This window comes from Macrosteles quadrilineatus, unplaced genomic scaffold, assembly GCF_028750875.1.
Source record: "Macrosteles quadrilineatus isolate MER2022 unplaced genomic scaffold, UCM_ALF_1.0 Scaffold_1__1_contigs__length_201487025, whole genome shotgun sequence".
Taxonomy (NCBI): Eukaryota; Metazoa; Arthropoda; class Insecta; order Hemiptera; family Cicadellidae; genus Macrosteles; species Macrosteles quadrilineatus.
Window position 1 is genome coordinate 180730013 of NW_026542594.1, and position 20202 is coordinate 180750214.

At 40.9% G+C, this 20202-nt stretch overlaps 1 protein-coding gene across 1 annotated transcript in view; it reads left to right on the plus strand.

Annotated features, from left to right (window-relative positions):
- Positions 1–20202, plus strand: part of LOC128991021 (ADP-ribosylation factor-binding protein GGA1-like) — a 41674-nt gene that overhangs the window by 14981 nt on the left and 6491 nt on the right. The window contains exons 7-12 of the mRNA XM_054413733.1: positions 8134–8192; positions 9579–9776; positions 10344–10517; positions 11789–11897; positions 12733–12857; positions 19853–20062. Of these exons, the coding sequence (XP_054269708.1) occupies positions 8134–8192; positions 9579–9776; positions 10344–10517; positions 11789–11897; positions 12733–12857; positions 19853–20062 (875 nt within the window). The remainder of the gene's footprint in view (positions 1–8133; positions 8193–9578; positions 9777–10343; positions 10518–11788; positions 11898–12732; positions 12858–19852; positions 20063–20202) is intronic.

Sequence of the window (20202 nt, forward strand, 5' to 3'; positions counted from 1 at the left end):
AGAAGTGCATCGTCGTACCTTTGGGACACTATTCCACTAATGCTAGTTCTACTGGCATCTGTATGCAAGACAAAGGGCAGATCAAAATTTGGCATCTTAAGGACTGTAGCCGAAGTTAAAGATTGTTTCAATGAATTGAAGGCCGTTTCCTGCTCTTTTCCCCAAGTGAACTTTTCACCCTTCTTTTTGAGTTTGTTTAAAGGAGCTGATATTTCGGAGTAATTGGGGATAAATTTAGAATAGAAGGCGGTCATACCTAAAAATCTGGACAACTGTTTGAGTGTTCTAGGGGTTGGAAATTCATCTATGGGTTTGGTTCTAGTGTTGCTAATTGATAGGGAGTTGTTTTTGATTTGATGACCTAAAAATTCGATTTCCTGCGAAGCTATCACCATTTTTCCGGGATTGACTGTGAGACCTGCTCGTTCGAGGCGACGAAGTACCTCTTGGATGTGCTGAACATGTTGTTCAAAGGAGTCTGAATAGATTACTAAATCATCGAAAAAAGAAAAAACATATTTAAATTTGATATCACCTAATACTTTGTTCATCAAATCGTTGAGTACCATAGAACCGTTGGCCAGTCCAAAAGGGACATAATTAAATTCATATTGGGCCCAAGGGACCACAAAAGCTGTCAAGGGCTTTGACTCTTCATCGAGGGGTATTTGGTTGTACGCTGAATTGAGGTCTAAAAGAGTAAACCATTTGGCCTTACCTAAATACTGGAATGCCGTTTCAACTGTGGGGGTAGGGACTGCTTCTAGGGATAACCCATTATTTAAGGCTTTGTAATTGACGACCATTCTCGTTTTCCCTCCTTTTTTGGGAACTGTAAATGCGGGAGCTGCGAAAGGTGAAGTGGATTCCCTAATAACGTTGTTTTTTAAAAGCTCGTCGATATGTTGTCTTAAAATTTCTGCTTTTGGTGGTGAAAATTGGTATGGGCGGGACTTGGCTTGATGACCTGGTTTCATGTTTATATGGTAATTGATGAGATTGGTTCTTCCTAATTTCTTGGTTACCGTATTGGGGAACTGCTCAATTAAATTCTTAAGTTTGCGAATTTGATCGTTTGTGAGATTGTCACCAAAGGTTGGGCCTATTGGTTGTTGTTTGATTTCCTGTGGTGAATCCTCGCCGAGTGTTAATATAAGAGGTTGGGTGTATGGGAAAATGATGGTTTGCTTTGCTATGTTTATTACTGCTTTTGTATATTTCAAAAAATCTACGCCTAAAATAACTTTGACTGGTAATGTTTCGGCGATGTAAAAGGGAAATGTCCATGAGAGGTATTGAATTTTAAAGTGAAGATTGACCTTGAATTGAAATTTTAAAGAGCTTGACGACGCTGTTGTGGCTGAAGTGGAAACTTTAATTGGCGGACCTGTAACCACTCCTTTTATTGCCTTAATGATGTCAAAAAATTCTTTAGAGATAATTGAGCATGATGCTCCGGTGTCTACTAAAGCCTGTGATATTTGATGCTGAAATTTTAGAGAGACAAAGGCTGATTTATTTAATTTGGCTTTGAGGTTGTTGTTACTATTGTTGGGTTGGGTGGTTTTTTGTTGTTGGGGTGTGCTAGTGTTGGTAGAGGTTGAGGCCTGAAGGGCTTTAGTTTGTGGTATGGCAGACTGAATGGTCCGGAGAGATGCGCTGCCTAATGACCTCCCCTGGTGGAGTTTAAATTCCGCTTACTATCAGAGGAAGATGGTTGATTTTCACGATTGGGCTGCCGATTGAAGTTAGTGTTACGTGGATACGTGTTGAATCCTCGACTCGGGTTACTTGGTGGCTGATATTGGGGTCGGAAATTGGGCGGTTGTGAATTGAATTGGTAATGATTGGGAAATTGTTGAGTCTGATGATATTGTTGGGGGTAATTGGTTTGCCAATGGGGTTGTCTGTGCTGGAAATTATTTGAGAAGTTGCCTCTATTTGGGCGAAATTGGTAATTGCTGTGGTACTGAGGTCTACTAGTGGATGGTTGCTGGTCTCTTGGTTGATTTTGGGTTGATTGGTCTAACAGGCTTGCTGACAGGGGGGCCACATCAAGTAAATCCTGAATTGAAGTGATAGGCTTAAGGCCTGCAAAGGTTGTTCGTGTTTGTTGATTAATACCTCTAAAAATGGTTTGAAAAATTTCCTGTTCAGGGGTGCTAGGAGACAAAATGGTGTGCAGGGTTTGAATGTCTTTAACAAAATCGGCTAAGTGTTCCCGTTGGTGCTGACGCCTATATAAATTTTGGTTCTTGAGTTCTCTCAGAGTGTCCGAGGTGAAAAAATTCTCCCTAATGCTATGTAGTGTTTGGGGCCATGAAAGATTTTGTGCGATCGCTGTCATCCAGAATTCTCTGAAACGGTTCGACGTATAAGGCATTATGTTCATTATGATGTATCTATCTTTGACGAGATTTAATTGTATGATTTGGTGTAGCTTCTTAAGGAAAGTGACCAATTCGCGAGTATCAGCGCCGGAAATTCTGGGAAGCTCCTTTAGCAACTCCGTGACGTATGGCGGACAACTAAAATTTTCTGTCTGGCTCTGACTTGGCGTATGAATTACTTTAAATTGTTCTGTGAATGTGTTTGCCGTTTGAGCGACCGCGTTCAAGGTCATTGTTTGCAAGGACTGAATGAGGACTTGTATGTTTGGGTCTAGGATTGGTGAAGGACTGTGAAGGGTGTTGGTACTGGTTGTAGCTGTAGTTAGTGGAGTAGTCGTAGTAAATGTTGTGGTTGTCATGGTGGCAGTGGGAGGTGAAGTTCCAGTGATTGTCGTGACAACAGCGGTAGGTGACATTTCAGTGTTTGTTGTGACCGGTTGCTCAGCGTTGGGTGCTGGCGATTGAAGGTTGGCTTCATTTGAGCCATTATGCTGAAGATTTTCTCCATTGAGACTTCTCACGAAATTCTTCAGAATTGACCTATTTTCCTCTAAGGTCGGGGCTGAGTTAATATTCCAAGCAGCGCATTGAGCTACTGCTTGTTGAGCGTTAAGCGCATTAATCCATGTTACCGTGCTCGGTATATTCTCAAGAGTATAAATTGGCATATTATTCAATACGAAGACTGGGGGCTTAGAGGGGGGTGGGGGTATCGACTTAAAAAAGGTGAAAGGTGTTGGCGATCCTAAAACTGTATGATTGGTTCTAAAAAAAAAATTATTATGTGTGTGTTTTATGTACCTATACAAAATTATAAAATTGTTTAATCTATAAACAAAAAAATTTATTATTTGAGCGTATTGCACCGGACGCATTGTCGGGCCACAATCCCTATTTTCCCATACCCAATTACTTTCCCTGAAAATCTGCTTATCGTTTGATTTTTTATGTTAGGAGGTAATTACAAGTGGAGAGTTAATATGGGATTGCAGGATTGTTTTGTCATGGAACCACCCTATTCTATTGGACACCATACATAAAAAGTTTGGAATAACCAGCAAACTCTTGTCTCATAATGCACTGTCCCTATACAGCGACAATAAGTCAACGGTGAGCCTCCAAGGCGTTCGGTTTCCCGGATACCTTATGGTGAATGGAGGAGAAGCGAACCCCGGTTGAAACCTTTTTTGGGTTTCACAAACGCAATTCAATCCTATATCTTGGTGTTCAAAGGGGGCAGCAACAAAAAAAGAACAAACAATTTATTGATTTGGGGAGAGGCCTCCGAGTTGATGGTAGGGGAACTTTTTTTTTTTTTTTTTTTTTATTTATTTATTTATTTATTTTTTTGGTTGAGCAAGTAGTAAGGAGGGTGAAGACAAGGGACGTTGATACCTTGGCGGCTTTGAATTTATTGACTAGTCACATTCCATTCCATGTTCCCCGACGACGCATCGCGGGCTACCAGTGTCACCTTGCTGGCATTTCTACTTTTTTTTTTTAAATACCAGGGGTATGCACTAGTCCCGCGGATGAGTGATACGATGGGGTTTTTTTTTTTTTTTTATCCATCCCATCACCACCCACGGGTGCCATGCTAATGGGCCGACAAGGGGGGGTTGTACCCGTCTTAAGCTGGATTGGAGTTTGGAAGCCGCTTAATTAAATATTTTCCAGGTGAGGTAACAAGGTGTGATAGGTATAAAGGTACTTGCTCATGATGATTTTTTTTTTTTTTTTTTTACATATATATATACATATATTTATAACATATAATATACATATATACATACATTTTTTTTTAACAAAAGGGGATACCATTCAACTCGAATTAAGTTATTGTTTTTTGTTCTAAAGACTTGGACCTCAAAACCATCAATCATCTATGTGATGTCATCACATCACCTGAAATGTGACAGTGCATCTGAGAGACATGTTGACTACTCGCCCTAGTTCTATTTCGGGTTGAGTAACCCAACTAAATATTGACAGAGTCCCTACTTGGTTCCAGACTGGATAAGGTGGTAAGGTGACCTATCTTGAATTCGTAGAAAGCAGACTTTCGTTTCAAATGAAATTAAATTGACGATTTCCATGAATATATTTTTTTTTAACATTCATCAAAATCGTCATAAATATACCTAGGCCTACACTAAGAAATGCATCGATGCTTGTGGCTTGCGACAATGGTCGGCTCAAACGCTTTTGTAAATTCGCTGCAATTAATTTAAAAAAAAATTATTTACTTTGTTAATTTAAAGTGAAATGTTGTTCAAATGATTCCCTAGTATTTCCACGAGGCGCGAAAAAGTTCTGGCATTGAAATGGATTCCATCTTTTCTTCCCGAAGGGTAATATTTTGCTTCAAAGTATCGATGAGCGCTGTGAGTTGGAATATCCAAACGTAGTAAGTGTGTGGAGTGAGACTGTAAAGTGGCTAAGTATTTGTTGAAGTCATCAATGTGAGCGAGTGCGTTGTTGTTCTGTGCAAGGCGTGGAAAGTTAGGCAAGGCTAGGATTAATAACAGTTTGGGTGTGTGGCGTTTCTTAACTAATTTCAATAAAGACAAAAATTGATTCTTCATATGCATCAATGGCGTATTTCGAATTATGTCATTTGTTCCTAAGCAAATAAGGATAATTGAATTCGGCGGTATCGACGAATGCGTTGACTTATAATGTTTTTTGTAATCAGCTATCGTCGCGCCGGAAAAACAAAATGATTTTTCTAAAGCTATTAATGATCTGTGCTCCTGCAGAAAGTTGGCATATCTACAGAATTGGGAGTCACCCATTAAACTAATTGCATACATTTGTAATTCTGATTTTGTTTGATCCTTGGATGGTAATAATTCGAAGGGGGTGGGGGGGGGTTATGATGTGCTGATGTGCGGGGAGGGGAATTAATATTATAGGCCTACTAATGAGGTGAAAAATGCAAAATAATTAGTCGTGGGAATTTTCAACCATGTGGGAAAAGCCTAACTTATGCATATAGCACATTAAATAATAGGCCTAACCGATAACAGAGTTAAACAATAAACTTATAAGTTAAATATAATTAGCCTACTGTATTACTCATCAACAAGTACGCTCCAACGCATCGCAAAAAAAAAAATTTGGTACAACTACTAACTGCGGGAAAAAATTTACTTAGGCTACTGTGGCTGTAACTAAGAATAATGCAACTGTAACTAATTTATAAACAATGCAAACTAATTTATGAAAATTTATTGCAGGCTTAATAATCCAGTAGGCCTAACTGTAAAAAACAAAGCGCTAGATCATGAAAGAGGACCGCCAGTAACAATTAATCTATATCAATGTTTGTGTGAATTGAGGGGGGGGGGGGTGATTGTCCCGAGTAATGATAGTAAAAAGTTACTACCTTTTGTGTATCGCATGCTTTACTCAGGTACTGAATCAAGTCAGTAAAACTTATTACATCTTGCGGTCAACCCACCCATTGCCTAATTCAACCTAAACTGTTCTAGCAATCACCGTACTAAATCTAGCAAATTGTGTAAAAAAAAAAAAAAAGGGGTGTAAATTTCACTATTAAAAATAAACTAGGCTGCTAAGATCAAGAATAAAGAACAATGACCTGATTCTCTGGTAGGAATTACTTAAGATTAACTACTTAAGACTAACTAGGCCTAGGCCTACCTAGGGCTAAATTGCTTGAAACCACCACAAAAAATTATTGTACCCAAAAGGAGTTAGCCTACACAAAATTACTGTGCATGGTGATAAATATACCTCTTCTGTATGTAAAAGTCAAGGGCCATTGCATTTGAATACTTAAATCAATTTAATCTGAACACACTGCAGCTTTAACCTAACAAACTTACCTACTTATGCTGAATATACTGAAAATAGGCCTAACTAACCTTGGGGAAAAAATATTGGGAATTATAATTATCTGTAAAATAAATAAAAGGCACGTTACTTACTATTACTATTGAAATGTGTTTCGCAGCTCAACAGGATGCTTCACATAGCCTAGGCACTCACATGGGTTAAGTAGTCCCACGTCGTACTAATTACACGCATATTCGTCACTTAAAATCGGATATTGAAATGAAAATTTATTGTAAACACGCCTTGACATTTGGAACCTCAACTTAATAAATAAATAAATTCCCAGAAGTTAAATTTAATATCTTGATGAGTCAACTTGTTCACACGAGGTCACGCCGGAAATTCCAAACTCGATCACGTGATCTGACCTTGCATGATTACACAATGGAATTCATGTTCTAAACCATTACTGAACACCTTAAATTACCTTCCCCGAAAATAAAAAATCGTTTTAAAAGTGAAAATTATGGAACTTAAGACTTACTCAAAGCCTGGCCAGCCGAACAGGATCCCGCGATAGTTACTATGCAGGCCATGATGATGTTACGTAACGCTTTGCTCTGCTACCAACTGTGGGGTCTTGACTGGAATTAACCCAGCTAGATCCACATTTAATAAATATCGTGCTGATTCCACTACCCAATAGCACTCACGTAAACCCTGCCCAGCGTAAGCCAGCTTTGATAAGTCGTGAATAAATTCATTAACTACATTTTTATTTAATTTTAACTACCCCTCGCCATTGAAACTCGCCTGCAGCAACTTGCCCTAAACATGATATCGATAATTGTAAAGTTAATTTAGTTACATCAGTTAATTTATTGTTGGTTGAACCTGCCCTAATTTAGAAAAGATACCCCTTACCCCCTTTATCCCCCAAAAGATTACAATTAATTAGACATTATCGGTACTTTACCAACTGTTGACCAAGGATCAGGACCTCCTTCTTCTTCGGCGACGGATCTCAGACAAACCTGCTTGCCGGCGGTTGGTCTTTTCCGGTTGGAGCGCTAGTCTCGGTCCGACTAGAGCTGTCTGCCTGCCTTTGGATCAGCCGATGGGGTTGACTCTTACCTCAATATATATAATTATTGGCGGTGATGTGGGTTACTCCCACAACGAAAATGAAAAATGTTAATAACAAAAATTGTGAAATATTTACTAAAATACTCTACAAAAATGTCTATCTCGCCCGGCCGCTACAGAATACTTTGACGAGGTACAGCTAACTGTGTTAAAAGTTTAATAAAAAAAATTAAAAAAAATTTTCAAAAATTTTTTAAAAAATAAAAACATTTTAAAAATTAAAAAACCTTAATTTTTTTATAAAAAATATATTTTTTTGTTTCGGATTAAGCGGACTTTCGGATTACCGAAGGTCAGGTTATCGGGACTCCACTGTAAATAAAAATTTAACTTTAATATAATGTTGACCTAAATAGTTACTAGACCAGAGTTTGACCAGCTCTAAATAAATCTAAAAAAAACCCTTTTTTACATATCAATGATGTTGAATAAAACAAAACACAGAAAAATAGATTGAAATCCAACTGATGAAGTGGACTTGTAATAAAAAACATAAGCTATATGTTGAACATTGATATTAGTTTGTGTTTTTCATGAACCTGTGACAGTCAGAAAGGAAGGTTGTATTTCCTTATCAGTGCCAGGCTTGTGCAAGATGAACCATTGGTAGTGTAAAGAAACTGTTAATGAGCTAGTGATTAATAACTTGTTCAGATGTTTGTAGATTGTAAATTTGTAGGTAAGATGTATGCAAGATTAATTATTACTACACAGGCACTAAAATTAACTAAAACCTCTTTGAAAAATATTAATTAATGTCTCTGTAAGTCTATATTTATTCATTTAAAATTTTCAGGTACCGACCAAATGTGCAGAAGCTGTTGTCTGAAGTCCACAATGATGAAAGGCTATTCAGTGAGTATTGTTTACTTTCTTATTTGTGCAGATTAGAATTTGCCTTTGTTCAAAGGTATTTGATTTTGGTTGTGTTTGGTGCTTCTCGGAATGTACTATATGTTTTTCCAGATTAATCTGTTAGTTTATTTATCTACATATACACTAATTCATAGCCTCCTCTAATACAAGGCGACGGCGAGACAAAAGTAGCAACACTGCTGTCCCTTCAAACTGAAATAGCTGTTTTACCAATTTATAAAGGATGGCATAGGCAATGTTTATGTTTGCATTTTTGAGATTTTTGTTATTTCTATTGTTACCATGGCAATTGACATGCCAATCCGACATTGCCACACACCAATTCCACCGTCTTGTATCAGAGGAGGCTATGGCTAATAACATTACTGGGATTTTTATTCTACAAACTAACTTCATTGCCAACGGAGGTAGTTTGTAGGAAGTTACATCCTTCTTGATACACAAGGTTTTGAGAATAAAAGGCGCTTTAGTATCTTTGAAAGAGGTTCTCTTTCCACAATTAGGTCTTTTAGTCTAGGAATCCCTATTGTGGGAGGCCCCACTTTGAAAGTCTTTCTTGAGCTTGGGTAAAGGAGTTTTCATTCTTTGGCTTAAACAGAACTATAATCTTCACTGAAGTTTAAAAATGCTAAACTAAAACTGGGGTAATTAAACATGTAAATAAAGAAGATACACCGATATACACTTTATTGTTTTAAATTGTTTCATACTTTTTGGTGGTTAAAAATTTGTGGTTAAAAGTTGTAAAATTGTTTTGCAAAAATTTTCTGACTAGCTGGTTTAGCGGCGAAACACTTAATTCAATTAATGCGATGAAAGAAATTATGGGATGGAATGGACACAACTAATTCGAGTGGCTTAAAACTGGGAAAGTAGAGACAGAAAGTTGTTGACAGCAAGTCCTTGCCAGTTGCCCTTACAGCATACTTACCAAAGAAATTATCCTACCCTTACAGACAATGTAAATGTATGCGATGAATGTACCGTCTCTACTTACCCCGTCTATAAGCTGACTTACTCAAGAAAGAAAGTCAGGCAGTTGATAGCACACAAAGAGTTCACAAATTATTAATCTTACATTTTTCACCCTTACGTTTTTTGGCTTGCAAATTAATTGTGTTGCGAACTTTTCATATCCTATTAACTCCATACAGTAGCCCCTTTTCTTGTGCTATATACCGCACACAACATAGATTAAGAGAAGAAAAAGTTGTAAGGGAACTTCCCGTCTTACTGCCTACATTTTGTTAATGGAGACTATAGTTAGTTGTGTTCCTTAATGTACTCTCGCCAAGTGCTTTTACCACCAAAAGTAATTAAAGGGTGTTTCTACTTATATATTCATCAACACTCTGTTTCTCTCAGATGAGGTGCTCGCTGCCAACGATGAGCTGGGGGAGGTGATCGACAAGCACTCTGCCGTGATAGTACAGGGAGGGTCAGCAGGAGGGGTCAAGGGTAGTCTACTGGACCTGAGCTCTCCTACCCAGCCTGTACAACCTACACAACCTGCTCAGCCACACGACACTGTCAACCTGCTTTGTGATCAGATCAACACTTTAGGTCAGTACTATAGTGATAAGGGATCTGCGGGTTATGTCAGGCCTAGCGTCGGCCAGAGGGACTGGTTCAAACCTAGCGTGAGGTCATATATGTAGATTATTAGAGAAGTGCAAGGGGTTAGTTTTGAGTTGAGCTCTTATTTTTTGGGATTGCAGAAAGCGTCTGCAAAGATGTGTGATAATCAAATTTACGATTTTACCAAAATTTTTTTAAGGTTTTTCCGTGACCTTAGTAGTTGCTCAAGATTTTGCCAAGACTTTGGAGGAGGTTCCGATAACCAAAATGTTTTACCTGACACTACTTGACGTTTAAAAGTCTGGTCTGCAGACCCTTAGTGGTGAGATGGACCATTGGGATTGAACAGTAGTGAGTAGATATACCTAGCAAAGATGGTGGAGGTAAGTACTTGTGATACCATATCCTGGCAAAAAATAGTCAAAATATGCATTAAATCAATGAATTAGTCATTTTTGCTTGGTTAAAAGCTCTATGTGTACAATTGTTTTTAAGCAAGTAACATAGATTTTGCAACAAATTACAGTATTGAGTTTTGGCTTCTGCCTGCAGATTTAGATGTTCCAATGACTAGTACGGACAGTGTACAGCTGTTGTCGTCTGCTGTGGCTCCCCCTCCTCCACCTCAACCTCTCGGAGATCTGTCCACTCTTGGAGACATCTTCAGCTCCGTCGCTCAACCTGTGTCTTCTTCGTTAATCGCTACTCACACACCACTAAAACCAGGTAATAGCGCAGGGTTGTTCAGGAAAAACCTGAAAATACAGGAATTATGAAAAAATTCTGGAATTTATCCTGAAAGATTACATTTTAGCGAATTTCCCATATAGGGAATAAGCTATTACCGTAGTACTCATGGTAAGACCTGGACGCGGGACCGATTTTTTTTTTTCGTTTTGAGGTCCCTAGAGGCCAAAAACACCATCCGTTCGAATTCATATATATATATATATTTATATATATATATATATATGTGTCCGTCAGCACGATAACTCGAGCAAAAATGATCCGATTTTGATGAAATTTGGTACAAACGTGTAAACCTACGTTTATTCGAACGAGTTCGCGATCGAGCATGATCGGATCATGGGAACGGGGGTTTACGGGGGGTTTTATGGGGTAAAAATAGGTTTTTCCCATTTTTGACCCAAAAATCATAAAATTTAGCAATTTCTTTCCAAACCATTTTGTAGAGCTTAAAAAAACAAATAATTTAGTATATTGAAGCGTTATTATGCGCCTAATGGTTACGGAGAAAATTCCAAAAAATTGTAAATTTAAAATTCCCATGTTATTCTTATGGAGAATAAGTAAACTGTTGTAGTTTGCTTGTTTATGAACATATTTTGATCAATTTGGAAAATGTTTTTATTTCTTACTAACTATTAACATTTTACAAAAAAAAAATAGTTTTACCCTCCCTGATGCAGCAAACCTAAGTACTTGTTAGACTAATTCTATTTAAATCGGGGAAAATGTTATATTTTTAAGTAGACATTTCAGTGTAAATCCAATCAGTCAAATGGAAATTCGCTTAGTCTGCAGGTTTGCTGCGGCGGGGGTATTTATAGATATGCTACATTTTGGACATTTTGTCCGTTGCTCTAAAGATGTTTTTGTCAGGGTGATGACCAATGGCAAAAATAATGACATAGCAATAAGAGACGTGAAGGATGAGGAAGTTGGAGTATGAGAAGTCGATAAACTGTGTGCTACGCATCAAGCTAATATACTCAGTGTAGGAGCCTAAAGCGGGGCAAGTGTCTTCTGAGTACAGACAGAAATAGAAAAAGTTGTCAGTCTGTAATAGCACCAATGTCACTGTACTCGATCATCTGCAGGAATACAGGTCAGATAAAATGGGATCTCACATAATCGTAGTTGGATGATCAAGACTACTATAATATATTTAAAAATCTGAAATCTTAACATTTAGCCTAGAATGTGAACTTTTGAGATTAAAGATCATAATACAATGATTATTTGATCTGTTCCAGAAATACCAGATAAGCCGATGGAGAGGAAGACAGGCCTTGAGGAGTTGGACGCTCTTAGTGAGAGCTTATTGAGGCAGAGTTTACCAACTGTTACACAGCCTCCGCCTCGGTAAGTTAACAAATAACACTTTTTCAGTAATTCAGAATATTTTACAAATTTGCTATAAGTTGGTAGTGCCACGGACTTTGGGCCCAAGGCAGCAATTTCATCGATTCGGACCCTTGTACCTGCCACTACTTTTTATCAGTTCAGTTCACCTTTGTACTGCACCGGCTCACCCCTTGCTTTACTGAATATGTTCCACACACAGATCCGTAGCCTATGTGGACGGCAAATGCAAGGTTTAAACTAAGATGCCTCCACTCTCTTTGATAATAAAAAAGACTGTCACATTAAACAGTTTCAAGATGACCTGGATTACGATTTGCGATAAATTTACCACACATAAAAAATAATATCTAAGATTAGGCTAGGCCTAGTGAATTTGTGCGAACATTTAAATAATAAACATCTCATCTAACCCATAAAATGGACTCACTTGAAGATATATGAAGATTAGCTTACTGAAAAATTTATTTCAGGTTATTTTTTTTTTAAGTAGTGACTTATAAAAACGTTTTACACGTAAAAAGTCATGATAACTTATTGATTTGGTTAATCTGAACCTTGGTTTATGACATGAAAGAATACATCTGTATATTATTCCTGACAAAATTTATTTTATTTTAATGTACACACTTGCAGTGTACATTACGTCAGTACACTGTACACTGTACATTACACAGTAGTGTGCAACGTCAGTTTTTATTGTCAAACTGACTACCCTGTGAACATTTTATAGATGCTATTTAATTTGTAATCATTACAATTATTAAAAAAATTTATAGAAATGCTGTGGGAGTTTGGATGTTTTATACTTACAGTTAGTTTTCCATTGTTCCAGTGCCCCCGCCAAGATGTCTATGAACGAGCTGTCGTTATCACAACAGAACTCTCCCCTCCACGTCACACCCGCCATACACTCTACACCCGGCCTTCTAGACAGTGTGGCGTTTGACTTACTTTCTGGTATAGCCCAAGTTTCAAGTTCTACTAGCTTTAAGATAGTGATATTGCTATTAGTTTGCTTAATTTTGTTTTTCCAAGTTTCTGGTAAAAAAGTACGCTCTACCTTTAAAAACTCTCTGGAATGGTTTAGTTTCATTCACTGTTATAAGGTGGGCAATCCTATTTGTTTCTGCAGTGTGTAAATTACCTACTCACCATGTGCTTTATCCAGTGCCACTCTCAATCTTTCAACAATGGCTACCCCCTTTTTTGGCCTAAGATGCTAGGTACGAGGCAGAGATTGTTTTTCACATTACTTCAGACTAGACCTAGGGGTTGCGGAATTATCACTTAGATAAAATCCATTGGTGATTTTGTGGGATTTGAACCCAGGACCTCAGGGACCGCGCTCTAACCACTACACTAGCTTGCTCACTCCTTGGTGACTTTGGTCATAGAAAGGCCTCTCTTTACAAAGCAAAATAAGAACTGCGAAGCATGCCCGGAACCGTGTATTTTATTATGCTTTTTCCCCAAAGCAGAACAACGAGCGACGCTGCGACATTGTCGCGAACACGAAACGGGTCCGCGGAATTGGCTAACTCTGGAACTCGCTAACCCCATGTTAAACGCCCTATCTTCAAATTTGGTCGATGAGAGGAACTCGCTAACTTGTTCGGTTTCGGAATTGGCTAACTCCGGAACCCGCTAACCCGCTCTAGAGCCGGGTTAGCGAATTCCGTCCTCGTACGGAAGTCGCTAACTCGGTCCCTCGGCGGAACTCGCTAACTCCCAATCAGAAGCCTCGCGGGCCGTCCAATGGGAGCAAAGCACGAAGATTTTTAGCCAGTGTTGCCGAAAGTGTAGTACCTATATCGTATCGGTACCATAATGTCGTATCCTACGAATAACTATAGGATTAAGAGCAACGTAGTTGATAAAATGTACAAAAATATACCTTACATTATAGTTGATAGAGTCGATAAACTATATTTAGAAGTATGTTTAATATTATTCTTATGATTATTAGGGTGGAAAATGTATTATAGTCTTACCATAGCCTAACCAACACAAGTAAACTTTGGAGCTCGTATTTCGTGTCTAGTTCATGTCCGGTGACACTGATCGCAAGTGTCGACGAAATTGTGTTTCTATTATTTTATAGTTAACTTTATGATTAGTTGTTTAATGTTTGGTTGTATAACTAGGAGACGTGTTATTAGTTGTGATTAGAACGATTTATTTGGTTAAACGAGGTTTTAAATGACTGAAAACAAGAAACAATTGTATAAACAAAACACGACTTCTAAAGACAGTGCACCGAACAGACCTAACAATAAAACTGTCTTCAGCTGATCCATAAGGATGAGAAAATGTACTAATATAAGGGGGTATGTTTTGTATGTGGGTTTCTCACTTGAATAGTAGCTTATTGGGATGCAAAAAGATAATACTGAACATTTAATTTGGATCTTTTACATGTTACGAAATATCTATTATCGTAGTCCGCCATTTGTTTCTTTTATTGAAATAAATACCATTTTGTGAACTTCTGCAAATATGATTATTAAGTTCGTATTTTATATACTGGGCTTGTAACCTTGAATCATAAAATTGAATCATAAATCATGATAAAATGTACACGTTAAACGTCATTACAGAAATACATTGTAGTGGTAATGTTTTTTTTTAAATAGAGCTATTGAATTTAAATAAATATTGATCAATACATTATAAAGTGGTAGGCCTAATGTATTCATGGATTGCATTACAAATTTGTATATGCATATATACAACTTGAAAATTTCTGTTATCGTAGGCAATTAGTTAGAAGTCGGGTCATCCTCTTAATTTTGTTCAATTAATATTAATTTTACGTCTTTCAGTAGGCCTACTTTTTAAAAGTGTGGATTTTTTATGGTGCTAAATGGACCTAGTCGTTCTTGTTTGTTATCATTTTTATGAATGGTGGCCATAGCTAAAATTGTCTGATCTTATCCAAAAACAAAGCTATAGTCTATTGAGTAGCTCAGTACCGGGGAACAGGGAACCGAGCAATGGCTTGGTATAGTTTATTTCGATTGTGAAAGCAATATAAAGGAAACCCAACACTCAAATCAGGAAAATCCGTCAAGTCGTTGATTAAAAATCGTGAATTAAAATAAACCTGTCACGTTTTATTATATGAATATTATATCTTCTCCTATTATTTACTAGTGATGCTTAGGTGTACAAACTAAAAACTGTTTTAAAACATGTAACATTATTACTAAAAAATTCAACCCATTTTAGAATTAGGCAACTATTTACTAGTAGGCCTAAAATGCTTTGGTTTAAACCATTAGGCCTACAGCTATTCTATAAGTTGATATGAAACTTGATCTATGTCATATTTGTACACGTTTGACGATTCAACGACGAACATTTAATTTTAACTAAGGGAGTATGTTTTATCTATGTTTTAAGTGTATGAATTAGTTATGCAAGTTACCATGGTTGATGACTGTATTAATTAATAGTTTTGGTTTATTACAACATTACGATTAAATTTGTTTTCTGCATGTTTGAGAACTTGCGTGTATTTTAGCTTAATTTAGTAGAGGTATAATTATTTAGTACCTATTAAACTGAATTTTAAATATTTTTCATATTATATTATTTTCTTTTATACTGATGGCATTTATATTTAAGATCAAAATCATAAACATTTAATTGGCCATTGTACAGTTAAATAAAAATAAAAAACATTTTTTCATGATTTTTTTATTGTCTTTGAATTACTTTGGACTAGTTATCTGTTAAAAGTGGAATTGATAACAAAAAACAATAACATTTACTGTATCTTCATTGACACTGACATTTTGAAATACGGCAGTGTACGAGTATTTCGTCGAATAAGGTTGGCAACGCTCCGTGCAGTGGGCGCGGCCGGTTTAGCGACTTCCAGAGTTAGCGAATTCCGCCGCGAGACAAAATCGAGTTAGCGGGTTCCGGAGTTAGCCAATTCCTGACTGAGACGGTTAGCCAGTTCCAGAGTTAGCCAGTTCCGACACACGACCGAGTTAGTGAATTCCAGAGTTAGCCAATTCCTACGTCTCCACGAAACGCCGAGAAACGCGGGCCTGCGGACACATTTACGGAGTCATAACGACGATCGCGCCGTGGCCGCGATTATTGGACCGACGATCGCACCGTGACCGCGAGTCATAACGACGATCGGGCTGTGACCGCGGAGTCATACCGACAGTCACGCCGTGACCGCGGAGTCATAACGACGATCGCGCCGTGACCGCGAAGTCCTACCGACGATCACGCTGTGACCACGAGTCATACCGACGATCACGCCGTGAACGCGGAGTCCTACCGACGATCGCGCCGTTACCGCGGAGTCATACTGACGATCATGCCATGATGGCGAGTCATACCGACGATCACGACGTAACCGCGGAGTCCTACCGACGATCGCGCCGTGACCGCGAGTCATACTGACGATCGCGCCGTGACCGCGGAGTCATACTGACGATCGTGCCGTGATGGCGGAGTCATGCTGACGATCGAGCCGTGACCGCGAGTCATACCGACGATCGCGCAGTGACCGCGAGTCATGACGACGATCGCACCGTGACCGTGGAGTCACACCGACGATAACCCCGTGACCGCGGAGTCATACCGACGATCGCGCCGTGACCGTGGAGTCATACCGACGATAACCCCGTGACCGCGGAGTCCTACCGACGATCGCGCCGTGACCGCAGAGTCCTACCGACGATCGCGCCGTGACCGCGGAGTCATACTGACGATCATGCCGTGATGGCGGAGTCATACCGACGATCGCGCCGTGACCGCGAGTCATGACGACGATCGCACCGTGACCGTGGAGTCATACCGACGATAACCCCGTGACCGCGGAGTCATACCGACGATCGTGCCGTGACCGCGAGTCATGACTACGATCGGGCTGTGACCGCGGAGTCATACCGACAGTCACGCCGTGACCGCTAAGTCATAACGACGATCGCGCCGTGACCGCGAAGTCATACCGACGATCGCGCCGTGACCGCGAGTCATGACGACGATCGCACCGTGACCGTGGAGTCATACCGACGATAACCCCGTGACCGCGGAGTCATACCGACGATCGCGCCGTGACCGTGGAGTCATACCGACGATAACCCCGTGACCGCGGAGTCCTACCGACGATCGCGCCGTGACCGCAGAGTCCTACCGACGATCGCGCCGTGACCGCGGAGTCATACTGACGATCATGCCGTGATGGCGGAGTCATGCTGACGATCGAGCCGTGACCGCGAGTCATACCGACGATCGCGCCGTGACCGCGAGTCATGACGACGATCGCACCGTGACCGTGGAGTCATACCGACGATAACCCCGTGACCGCGGAGTCATACCGACGATCGCGCCGTGACCGCGAGTCATGACTACGATCGGGCTGTGACCGCGGAGTCATACCGACAGTCACGCCGTGACCGCGGAGTCATAACGACGATCGCGCCGTGACCGCGAAGTCCCCCAGAGGGGAGGTAAATGCTCCGTGTTGGTATCGGCATTTTCAAGTTGGCCACAGACATGGACGATTGGGCATTGGGTCCCAGTGACATTCCTTTATCCAGGATGGAGGGGTGTTTAGCTCTAGGAGAGATGGAAGTACATCATAATCTCTAACCTACCTGTGTCTGTGGTTCTTTGGGCTTCGGCCTGCTTGTTGTGTGCGACCAGCATTCAGTGGGCAAATCCTCGACTTTGGAAGTAACCTTTCCTGGAGGTGAAAACGGGCAAGTACCCGCAGCTCACGGGGACACTTAAGGGCAACGTAACTTTCCGCAGTGTGAGGGCAACGGTTTGTAGGTACTTATGCAAACCAATCCCTGTCTCTGAGCACGGACGGTATGGTTATCTTGAGTGTGGGGGGTTCTTCCCGGAACCTCAATTGAGTCAAGGGTGTCGCCACCTCTGGTGGATAGGTTCATCCGGGTGGGTCCCACTTCTATACCTGCCTCCTTTTGGGAAACCCTGATGGCCTGGCAGTGATGTTGGGTCTGACGGGCAAACGAAGTAGATCGGGTGCTGGGTCCGAGCCCGCCAGGGGTATCTGGGGATCTATCGCTCTGGTTATCTCTGGTTTCCCAGCAATGGGTAAGGCCTCGATCGGGCAGCGGTGTAAATGGGAGGTTGGGGTTCCCCCCGTCAGCGTGCTGATGGTCCCCTTCCTCCTGGCTATCGATGGCGGGTTCTGCCTGTCGGGGATTAGATAGGTCCCGAGTGTTGCTTGCACTAAATGCGTCGGGGCGCTCTACCATGGACCTCTAGGTCTCGACCTAGTGGAACCCAGGTGGAGTGACGCTTAAACAAGTAGCCGGAATCCCTGGTTAGGATTGAGGGGCAACCCTCTCTCCGAAGGGTCTGCTTCGGCAGCCGGCGAGCTTGATGACCTTAAGTCATCCGCCCATGATGTGCTAAAGGTTGATGCGTAAGCTTCGGCCTACATCATGGGGCCCGGGTATGTCCTAAAGGATAGGTACCGGGTATGCAGTCAGGGGGCTTCGGCTCTCATGACAAAACGAAATGGAATGGAAATGGAATGACCGCGAAGTCCTACCGACGATCACGCTGTGACCACGAGTCATACCGACGATCACGCCGTGACCGCGGAGTCCTACCGACGATCGCGTCGTTACCGCGGAGTCATACTGACGATCATGCCATGATGGCGAGTCATACCGACGATCACGACGTAACCGCGGAGTCCTATCGACGATCGCGCCGTGACCGCGAGTCATACTGACGATCGCGCCGTGACCGCGGAGTCATACTGACGATCATGCCGTGATGGCGGAGTCATGCTGACGATCGAGCCGTGACCGAGAGTCATATTGACGATCGCGCCGTGACCGCGAGTCATGACGACGATCGCACCGTGACCGTGGAGTCATACCGACGATAACCCCGTGACCGCGGAGTCATACCGACGATCGCGCCGTGACCGTGGAGTCATACCGACGATAACCCCGTGACCGCGGAGTCATACCGACGATCGCGCCGTGACCGTGGAGTCATACCGACGATAACCCCGTGACCGCGGAGTCCTACCGACGATCGCGCCGTGACCGCAGAGTCCTACCGACGATCGCGCCGTGACCGCGGAGTCATACTGACGATCATGCCGTGATGGCGGAGTCATGCTGACGATCGAGCCGTGACCGCGAGTCATACCGACGATCGCGCCGTGACCGCGAGTCATGACGACGATCGCACCGTGACCGCGGAGTCATACCGACGATCGCGCCGTGACCGCGAGTCATGACTACGATCGCGCCGTGACCGTGAGTTCTATAGACGATCACCCCGTGACCCGCGAGTCACAAGTTTCTATAGGTACCTGTAAATTGTTACCCATTTTTTGGTTTTTATAGATCAGTGCCACAAATGGTAAAAATTGATTTCGTATGTCTTTTTTGGTAACTGCAATACAGTACTTTTTTTTATGCACAGAAAAAAATCCTGTCCCATCCCGTCCCGAAAATCGGGAAGGAAATAAAAATCCCGTCCCGTCCCGTCCCGAACTAAAATTTCAATCCCGTCCATCCCTAGTGTGTTTATATAAAGAAACTATAGTACATTTAAAGTTTTACTTCTGAAGACCTTGTTAACACTTGTTAAGGTATGTGTATATATATATAGGTATTTAAAAAAAAGTAAATTTAAATAACCTGATTATGCCTACCCCTTAATAGTTTTTTAGTTTTTTGTTTTAAAAGTAGGCTATACAAGTTATTGAAATTTACTTATTTTATTTAACTATATTACTAGTAGCCCTAAAGAGTGAATATATATATATATATACCGGTATATAAGTCATTATTTAGCTTTTTAGTTTTAGCGCTTGCGGACACATTTTGAGGTTTTCACAGGCCGTTGCAGACACGTAGGAACCATTCTGCTTTGGGGTGCTTTTTCAACTTTAACCACAGCTTTATAAATCCTGTTTTGTTCACCAGATGGCCCAAGTGACCTGTTGACCTCGGAGCCACCTCAGTTAAACGGAGATGCTTGTATTCTAGACACTTCGAAGCCAGAACCTCTGCTAGAGATTGAACAGACTCCTGTTAAAAAGACTGAAGAGAACAAGACTATAGAACAACCCAAGGAACAGATTGTCGTTAGATCCTTGGGAGACGTAAATGTTACCTTGGACAGTATAAAACCTGGTGAGCTTTGAAATTAAGACAAGATTTAAGTTGTGCATGATTTGGTTGATAATATTCTGTAAGCTGTTCTTATTTTTGGCAAGATTGGCATTTTTGGTGGAAGAAACTGTTTAACAGTTTTAAAGTAAAGTGGTTAAAAA